General features: G+C 42.2%; 1 protein-coding gene across 1 annotated transcript; it reads left to right on the forward strand.

Moving 5' to 3' along the window:
• Positions 1 to 2,433: 2,433 nt before the first annotated feature.
• On the forward strand, positions 2,434 to 7,013 carry si:ch211-241b2.5 (programmed cell death 1 ligand 1). The gene is made up of 6 exons (XM_062477546.1): positions 2,434 to 2,582; positions 2,717 to 3,061; positions 3,681 to 3,959; positions 4,593 to 4,703; positions 5,783 to 5,845; positions 6,812 to 7,013. The coding sequence occupies exons 1-6, from the start codon at positions 2,528 to 2,530 to the stop codon at positions 6,949 to 6,951; spliced, it is 993 nt and encodes a 330-aa protein (XP_062333530.1). The 5' UTR covers positions 2,434 to 2,527; the 3' UTR covers positions 6,952 to 7,013.
• Positions 7,014 to 10,494: the final 3,481 nt, after the last annotated feature.

Genomic DNA, 10,494 nt, shown 5'->3' on the forward strand with positions numbered 1-10,494 from the left:
AGCAAACTTTCCTAAATTCGTCTCGCCGTCCTCGATATTTTCCAGGAAACAGCAACATTGGTCAATGTGGAAGACTTTATTTACTGTAACTCAACTTCCTTGTTCCCAGCGGCAGCATGGTGATGCGCAGTCCATAACACGAGAATCAACGCCGCGTGAAAGGGCCAATTATGTCTTCTATGTCCAGAGCAAGTTAAATTCTTAAGGGAGGGTTGCGCTCGAGGCGAAGCAATAACTGATATAGTTTGATGCGCTGACGAGAAACACATTTTTCCTGGAGGGTCTATGACAAGGTAAGATATGAACCGTTATTATGCTCGAGCTGTCGTCGGACATTTGATTGTGTATTTATTAGTACTGTTGCAGTCGGTTGTGCAATTAAGATTGACTAAGATTGATTTTAACGAGAATTGAATAGCTTTTGTTGAGGTTTTTGTTAAAATATCATTTGATTCGCCTCTGTGACCACACTAAGCTATGTATATTGTTTTGCAGAATGTTGCGTGTTGCATCTTAAACAAGGCTGAAGTTGTTTGCGTCACCAATCTTCAATTTCCAGCTTTTATTTAAAAAGCTACTCATCTCGTTCAATTGAATGTGTCAACATTTGCACATCTCTAAGCAGCTTGCATCATGTTGATATCCGACTGTGTGTATGCGTCTGTGCTAGCGCACACGTGTGTCCAATTAATTTAGGCAATTTATTTATAATGTTCCAAAATGGTCCCGTTAATTGAATACAAATTCCAAATAAGTGCACAATACAATAGAAAATCATACTTAAATTGGAATCAATCCGGTGGAAATGTCTACCCTCCTGTGTAAGTTTAAAGTTTCTCTATGATGCTAGGATATGTCTGTCTGTCTGTGCGTCGTGAACCGGTCACTGAATGAAGTTGAAATCTGGCAGGTGTAACTAAGAGCGGGTGAAGTTGTTAGGACGCGACAAAAGAAAAGAAAAAAAGTGTAGGTCTAGGCCTATTTGAGGCAATATAAAACGGGCAGGCAGGTCACTGCCCATTAGCAGGTCCCATGCAGGGCTGAGTAACTGTAGGCTAAAGTTTGACGAACTTGTAAGATAGCATATGTAATTTTCTCAAAGTTCCCAATGAAGGGAAAAAAGATGATTTATTAAGTGAAGTAGATTATGAAACCAGGGCCGTAATCATAGTATATAGAATATTATTATCAATAATATTCAAATCTGGTCAAAATGTCCCCCCCAATATATTTATATAAAAATATAAATACAATATAAATGTTCTACACTATGACAGGCAACCAAATATAAAAATTAATTCATTTGTTTTTAAAGTTCTCAGGGCGGGACCCTCAGACTCCCCAGCAGATTTCGTCCCCCCCAATGGGGACTCCATGGCTACGGCCTTGAATTAAACAGTAGCCTACCAAGGGAGGTCCCTGTTTTTAGCCCAAAAATAAACACATAGGCCTACAATAAAATTAATTAGTCTAAGAGTAAAACAACCTTCATTATTTGAATATTTGTTTTTCTTGTCAATGTTGGCACTGAGCACCAAGGACAATGTAAGCACTCTTCATTCATAGTCAAACTACAGCGGTATATTTGATCAATGTTGCATGCGTATATTAGGCCTAGGACATGCCTTCTTATTTCTGCCAGGGCTACTTCTGTTAAGTCGCACCCCCTCTGGCTACATCATGGGCTCGGGCATCACGGACACGATCCCTGCACTAGTTTGTGCATGTGTGTTAATGGGGGTCAGATGGCTGAGCGGTTAGGGAGTCGGGCTATTAATCAGAAGGTTGCTGGTTCGATTCCCGGCCGTGAAATATGACCCTAACCTTGGGCAAGGCACTTCACCCTACTTGCCTCGGGGGAATGTTCCTGTACTTACTGTAAGTCGCTACTAAAGTAGTATAGTAGTAACAAGGAAACAGATCCTATTTTCACTGGAATGATGACTTATGCTGGTTCGGTATAAAGCGGAGTCACTCTGTGCTGACTGCTGACTGTGTGTTCTTACATGAGCTAGTGCTCATGCATGTGATGCAGCTGGTGATTAAGACGTTGGTGTGTTGATTCGGTGTTAACTTAATAGGAGTTCGTGGTCGTTCACATAAAAGGGTTGGCAACGCAGACAGATTTTGCCTAATGGCTATAGTTCTCAAAATATTTCATATGATGTTAGGATATGAGAAGTAGGCAGGAAGACAGTTTAACGGCTTAGGACAGTGGTTTTGTCAAATGTTTTATTTTTTGAGTCTTCAATGTGTTTCACTGTGTAATGCAGTGCACGTCGGAGGCACACGCCAGTGAAGTGCCCGTTGACGGCTCCACATCCTTGTTTTAGTAGCTTAGTACATCTCTGACTTATTAGGGGTCAAAGGTTGCCTTTAAAATCAAAGAAAGACCTGACCTAATCATCACTGAGACCAGACTACTTGACTGATTTCTACTGGTGACGATGACATGCAGGATGCTTTCTGGTAAATAACAACTAAAGAAAAGAGCTTTCAACATTTAATTTTTCATCCTACAGGTTCGATGGACGGGCTATTTCTATTCATTTTAATGTCACTTCTATGGCAGACTATCTCAGGTACGATTTTGGGCTATCACCTTGCAATGATATACCCTCTGAATAAAGGTTGCGCATAGAACAACTTAGATACAGCTGTATATCTGGTATGCTGCCAGTGTTTCACCCCCATCTCTTTCTACTTGCCCTCCCAGCATTGTTCACAGTGGAGGTGGAGCAAGGGTCATATCAGGCCCAGTACCAGGGTAATGTCACAATGGGATGCATGTTCCAGCCTGGGACTGGTGACTTGACAGTGGTCTGGCAACGGGTCAGCCCTGGTAAAAACCTGGAAGTGTATCGTCTGGAACATGGAAAGGAGGACCTGGAGACCCAGGATCCGTCGTTTAGTGGGCGGACGAGGCTGGTGATGGAGGACCTGGCGAGTGGGTGGGCCAGGCTGGAGATCACCCATCTAGGCATCAACGACTCTGGGACGTACCAGTGCCTGTTGGAGATGGGGGGAGCAGATTATAAACAGACTGAGCTATCTGTCAAAGGTGAGTCACTCTCAGTTAAACAGAAAAAATCCCAGAAGATTATGAAAATATTCCTGGGTTATATAGGCTACTCCTAGACCCATGATGGAATATCTTTTATTATTATTAGGGAGTCAGGTGGCTGAGCGGTTAGGGATCGGGCTAGTAATCTGAAGGTTGCCAGTTCGATTCCTAGCCGTGCCAAATGACGTTGTGTCCTTGGGCAAGACACTTCACTCTACTTGCCTCAGGGGAATGTCCCTGTACTTACTGTAAATCGCTCTGGATAAGAGCGTCTGCTAAATGACTAAATGTAAATTATGATTGTTAATAGGATTTAAATATTTCTACAAAACCATTTCTCAGATGGAATTGGAAATTTCACATAGGCCTATGAGTGGATTCCAATTTTAAAAACACGGAACTTATAACACGTTTGCTACCAGTAAACCACCAGAATTGGTATTCTTGGAAAAAAAAACTGAAAGTGAAACTCCCCGGTAGTGAAGCAACTGGGGAGCAATATTTTGTTTAGTAAGATTAGTGTCTACAATACTGCAAATTTAATTTATTCGGTTGTATTCTGCCAGCTGGATGGAGCGAAGGAGATCTCACAGATTACTCTCCTGTCTCTGTACAGCGTCTTATAAGGCGATCATCCAAACCTTGGAGAGGTCAACGATGGGTGGGGAGCTGGAGCTTGGATGCCAGTCGGTGGGCTACCCTCTGGCCTCTGTCACCTGGATGGACGGAACCTTCCAGGAGCTTCCATCCAACGTGACCTCAGTCAGGACACCGGAACAGCTGTTCCAGGTCACTAGCAAGTTGAAGGTCCAATCCTCTGTCATGAATAACTACACCTGTGTGTTCGAGGAGAGGAATATGCAGAACACCCGCTCTGCCAGATTTATTATACCAGGTATGGAATGGCTTTAGGCTAAATTGCTTTCCAATTGCAGGCTGCTAACCCAGCACCACCCATCCCAGCACCGCCCAGCCTAGCCTAGCCTAGCACAGCCCAGCCTAGCTTAGCCCAGCCCAGCCCAGCCCAGCCCAGCCGAGCCTAAGTGAAGTGGAACACAGAACATAACATTTGAAAACATTATTAAATGTCCTGTATGTGCGAAACAGTGTGGGTTTATCTGTGTTCAAATGTATTAAAGTAAGTGGGAGTATTTAGTAGGTTATTGAGAAAAGCTTTTCCATGGAAATACTGTCTGTTGTAGACTATTAATGAACAACAGACTATGTATAGAACACTTATCATCAGACCTGCTGCAGAAGACAGCTTCTAAAGGGAGGACGTTTTCTGTCATGTCGTTCTTGCTTGATACTTTCCAACTTTGATACAGTTTTTTTGCTCCATGTACTTTCCTAAAGCACAGGATTTTTTGTTATTTGTGGCACACGGGTACACTTTTATATTATATTGACATTGAGTACTATTAGCAGAGAGACGGACACACACTGTAAATATAAAAAACTACCAAACAAATGAATTACAGAGTATCTTACAGCTGTGCTTAAATGATTGTTTCTCCATTTTTCACAGATGATATACAGGACCATCCTAGAAACTCCAACACTCCCATTATAGTGATTCCTTGTTTGGTTGTAGCTGGACTCATTATCACAATCATCCTGTACTACAGTAGACAGAAAGGTAAAGCTGTAAACCAGAACTCCTTCCTTCCTGTAGCTACTAAACCTTTTATGATTTAACTACACACAGTACATTGTAAATCTTTCATTTATATAGCTAGTTTAAACATATTGAAAAAAACTGGGTTGATTTACTACTGTGTTTAATGTGCTGTTGTCACTTGTCCCTAGTGTAGTGTGGTTAGTGTGGTCCCTGGCCTGTGACCATAGAACAACCCATGGGTTTCTTGTAAAATACCATAATCTCTTGGGGCTTGTTCCCTGTAGGTTCGACAACAAGTTTGTGTAGATGACCACACACAGATGCAACATTTGAGACATTTTACACAAGTCAGCCTGTGTAGTCTTTGTATACTGTAATCTGTACTGTGTCAGAATCTACCCTTTAAGGAGTTTGAATAATCAAGTTTGTATGATGAGGGGTTTTACAGGTTGTCATAAAAACAGCTCTTTCAAATGTACTTAATGACACCTTTTACAGAGTAAAACCAAAACGGAATTCAGACCTATTAGACAACTTGTAACATTTTGGCAATGAGTTTGTAGTAAGGGCTTTCCACAGCATTGGTTACAGTAGGAGAAGTATTTCATTTTCATCTGTGCCGTGATGATTAGCTTGACACAGGACATTTGAGGGGACTTTACATGCCATGTGACTTGGTGACATGTGAGAACATGACTTGACAGGATTTTCAAAACATATGCATTATGGAAACACCCTGACTGATCTATTTCTGGTGTCAGGGGAATTGTTTATCCATTAAATGAGTGGGCACATTTGTTGATTTAATCATTCGGTATTTGTCACCATTGTGACATATTAACCCTTTAGGCTGTGTCTGAGGTTGATAGAAATAAAGAGATGTGAAAATAGAATGAAAAAGTTGAAGTTTTCTTTAGGCAGCTTGAGGTGACAAATGACTGAACAGTTTTAACAATTGTTATATCAGTGTGAAAGCATGTACAGTTGATGAAAGTACTGTTGGATACCTGTTGGAAGCCCAATACAATTCCATTCCAAGTAGTATGTATCTTGTTTATTGAAACGTTTGTTTGTGTGTTATGTGTGTGTGTGTTTAGGTTCAAGGAGGGACACCAAACATATATTTGTAACTGCTGAGGAGGGCACATCTGTTGCAACAAGTGAGTTGCACACACAACACAAACACACACGTGACTGAACAGAGGGAACAATATCACTTTTTATTTATTGAATTGTTTTACATATCAGATGTTTTAAACATGTTAATGTAAAAATATGATCTCAGTAACGTTTTTTTTTTTCATGTTGTGTACAGTATTTAATGTCAAACCTGTAACACAGTTATGATATACAAATACACAGAAATGTATTTGATCACATTAAGTCTATCAATGTTATACATAAGCTGAGTTTCTAACAAAATTTAGCACATTAACATTTTGCATGTCAAAGGACTACTGGCCAGAAGAATTACATTTTAGTTTTCTGGTTGGATGATTGCTGAGTACAATACACTCAGGTGCAAACAAGTTTGTGTGTTAATATGAAGATTAAAAGTCTATACATGTTTATGAACAATACTGGATGTGACAAAACAATACCAGAGATATGTAAAACACCATTGTTATTGACTCAAACAGGAAGCCAGTCTAGAGACAGACCTGAATGAGGAGAACCTAAGAGTCGTTTCATCCTCCTCTTTGAAGATGAGAAGAAAGTGTTTTAGCTGTGCAAGCTGCACACTTTGTTATATATATTGTTTGCTTTATTTAATTTGATAGTGACAGTTTGAGAGACATGAAAGGCAGGGAGAGAGAGAGGGGGGGAGAGAGAGACGGGGGAGAGAGAGAGAGGGAGGGAGGAGAGAACATTCAGGAAATGGCCTGGGGTTTAATTGAACCCAGGCCCCTGCGGTAAGACCTCAGCTCATGTGGTACTCCCTCTACCCTGTGAGCCATCAGGGGGTATCAGCTGTTTGCTGTTCAACTCCTCTTTTTCCAAACCACTAGCAGCATTTTCTGCTGTTGCAAGGAACAGACTTGTGACATTTGACAATCATTTGTTCTGTATGACTCATGTACGGGAAGTAAAGAGAGATGTTTTCTTTGTTGTGCGTGTGTGTGCAGTGGGTGTGAAACCGATGGAGAACCTGAGGAAGGTCCTGAGAACGAACTGCACTGAGAGTTCCACCAACGAGGAGGCGAGAGAACACCTCGCTGTGTTCTGTGAGAAGGCGTGTTGTGGTACTCCACAACAGAGCTCGTGATTCATTGATTGTGGGAGAACTTCTTAGGAAATAGGAGTGGGCGTGTGTGAACACAGGGAGGGGAGGAGGGGTGTGTGTGTGTGTGTGGGGGGGGGGGGGTTGTTGGAGTTACATGGTACCTTAGCACAGGAAACTGAACAAGCAGGACTTGCATCCTGTAATCTACTGACATATGCTCCGGTCTGAGTGTCCAAGCCTTCCCCTAAAAGACCATTGCCTGTGTCCGGGCCTCTTACAAAGCCATGGCTCAGCTCTGTGACCCCTCTTACCCGCCAGTGGAATTATACTTTGCAAACACAGCAGAATGTGACTTTTCAGGAAGTGATGTCACAGCTCCTCCTAGGTTTGGAGCTCTCTGAAGAGGAGCTGAAGACAGTGTTGGCCCAAGAAAGAGTCTGATGGTGGATGATGGCATTTGTTGTGTTTATGTTTGACTGGTGACCGAGGAAATACTTAAGACTCATCAATCAAAAGGGTTGACCAGAATTTATTAGTAGCCGGCGGGGAGTCCTTGGTCCATCAATGCCTATCACTTGGTGGTCGAATGGATGAGGTGGGAAGCTTACAGAATGCCTTACATACACTGAAAAGGCTTGTGTAAAAATAGAAAGAAATATGTGCAGTAACCATGGCACAACATGTAGCAATCATATTTCCATTCTTCAAAGGACATACATGACAATATCATAACTTGAACATATTGTGAGCTGCTACTGTCTCTAATTGTAACTGTTTGTTATGATCATTGTAATGCAACATTGTTTTTTTTACTTGTGTTAAATGGATACAGAATAAATGAACAACCCTTTCATCTTTGTAAACATCGGAAATTAGGCTGGCTCCTTTTCTCAATGTGATGCTGTTTTGGGGGGGGGGGGGGGTGTAATGTAATTGATAATAACTTGTTTCCAAAACATAATATCTCAGATCGTCTCTTCATTTCAAACTACCATATTGACTAAGAAAAAAAAGTTGAGAGGAACATGTCAACAGATGTGTGTGTGTGTGAGAAATCTCAAATGTTCCTGTGTACAGTCAATCTGAGGGTAGAAGGAGAGAGAGCTATAACCTATGGTTAAATAGGGGAAGTCCTCTGAAAGCCTGCTGAGACATCAAGCTATTCCCTGAAGTTCTAATGGTTGAGAGTTCTCAAGGCATAGTGGTTGATTCCAGCCATTATGGAGTATAAACACAGGGCTCTCAAGTCTCACGCATTTGCCGTTTCAACCAGTTCACATGCTCTCACATTGTATTTCTCATGCTGAGAAGTAAGGGATAACGTCCTGCTATATTTACATTTACATGTATTCATTTAGCAGACGCTTCTATCCAAAGCGACTTCCAAGAGAGAGCTTTACAAAGCTCTCTCTGATCATAACAACGAGATAGCCACAAAACATTGCGAGTAGCCAAAACATGAAGCACACATTGTGAACAACCAAAGTAAGTGCCCAAAGGGAAGAACCATAAGAGCATGTAGTTAAAATTAAACAATATGAACTGCTATAAGTGCAAGTGTACCTGTGGAAAAAAAGACAAGCAACAATAATAAAAAACAATATATCACAGCGAGTACAAACAATTTTAAATCAGTTACCACTAACCACAAGAGCAACAAGTCTCTGAGCAAGAGTCATTGTGATCCTTGAGGAAACTAACATCGGGTCAAGCGAATCATTCCTAAGTACCGTTGTACTCCCGGAACAAGTGCGTCTTGAGCCTTTTCTTGAAGGTGGAGAGACAGTCAGTGTCTCTGATGGAGGTGGGGAGTTTATTCCACCACTGGGGGGGCAGACAGGAGAAGAGCTTGTGTTGGGACCGGGCGGTCTTGAGCGGTGGGACCACCAGGCGGTTGTCTGAAGAAGACCGTAGGTGACGGGTGGGGGTGTAAGGCTGCAGGAGAGACTTGATGTAGACGGGTGCAGTCCCGTTCACTGCTCGGAAGGTCAATACCAGGGTCTTGAATCTGATACGGGCCATGATAGGTAGCCAGTGGAGAGAGATGAGGAGCGGGGTAACATGGGAGCGTCTGGGTAGATTGTAGACCAGGCGGGCCGCTGCGTTCTGAATCCTCTGAAGAGGGCGGGTTGCACATGCTGGGAGACCAGCGAGCAGCGAGTTGCAATAGTCCAACTTGGAGAGGACAAGTGGTTGGACTAGCAGCTGGGTGGAGTGCTCAGGTATCTCCTGATCTTCCGGATGTTGTAGAGGGTGAATCTACACGACCGGGAGACCGCAGCAATATATAAAAAGCTATATAAAATGTATGGACGAGGGGCAGGCATACGGAGGTAAGTTTTCTGCCGTGTTGAGAGGTGTCTCGGTTATACAGAGTTAAATGCCACCTACCAGCCAATCAAAAACACCAGCAGCCCCCCCTCCCCCACGTTGACAGGTAGGCCTATCTCACCTCAAACTTTTTATAAAACTTGAGAGCCATGTATACATCTTTTGCAAAACTACTGTTCATCTCTTGGCTGAGTGTTTGGTGATGTCTTTTTCACTTTCTGTCTCAGTCACACAAGATACTTTGGTATCTAAGGAGGGAGACCATAGTCAGACAAACCAGTCAGGCATCATCACATCCTGGAACCTTTCCTAAGAAAATTATAGCATTGTTTCCATTATGGTGAAAGAACTAACAATTACAGTTTATTCATCGACTTGATTGTTACCAAAAATGTAACTATTGAACAGAAGCTACAACACTGGTATGTGTTCCTTTACTTCAACTCCACTCCAGGAAGTAGGACAACTTTACTTAACCCTAATTTACAGAACATGGTCGAACACGTTTTCTCTATGTAACATATCCATCCCTGGTGGGAGTTGTTTCCTGGTTGTGTAGGTGGATGTCCTATTGTTCATGTTTGATTTTTTTTTGGACGGGGATCGCGGGGATTTCCATTGTATATTCCACTTAGACAACAGCACTATCTAGTTGTCAAACCGTAGATATACTCTTACTCGTCCCGCCAAAGCATTCGGATCTCGCAAGTACATCACTGGAATTTTACGACGATTGATTCCTTGTTCCTTGAGGTGTGTATAGTATTAAACTGCGTGTTTAATGAACTACAGAGAGTATGCAAATATTTTGGCTACAACCATTCAACCATTAAAAGGAACTCCCTATCTCACCCACTGTGACAGATCATTCTCCGAATTGTTCTAGTTTTTGGTCATCTTGCCTTGCTAAGCGCAACGGGGGTAGGGGTGTATGTATGTGTGTTTGTGTGAGGGAGGGGGGGGGCTGCTTGTGTTTCTGATTGGCTGGCATTTACCAATGTATAACTCCACACAGCTATCAACTACATTTAGGCTACATTTATTCATTTAGCAGACGGTCTTATCCAAAGCGACTTACAAGAAAGAGCTTTACAGAAAGTGCATAGGTCACGATCATAAACGAGATAGCCCCAAAAACATTGTGTGTAGACAAAACATGAAGCATACATTGTGAACCAGAAGGGCATGTAGTTAAACACATTACAATTAAACAACATGATCCTCGAAAGTGCTAGTGTACCTGGAGGAAAGCAA

This window comes from Osmerus eperlanus, chromosome 14 (assembly GCF_963692335.1).
Source record: "Osmerus eperlanus chromosome 14, fOsmEpe2.1, whole genome shotgun sequence".
In the NCBI taxonomy this organism is placed as follows: Eukaryota; Metazoa; Chordata; class Actinopteri; order Osmeriformes; family Osmeridae; genus Osmerus; species Osmerus eperlanus.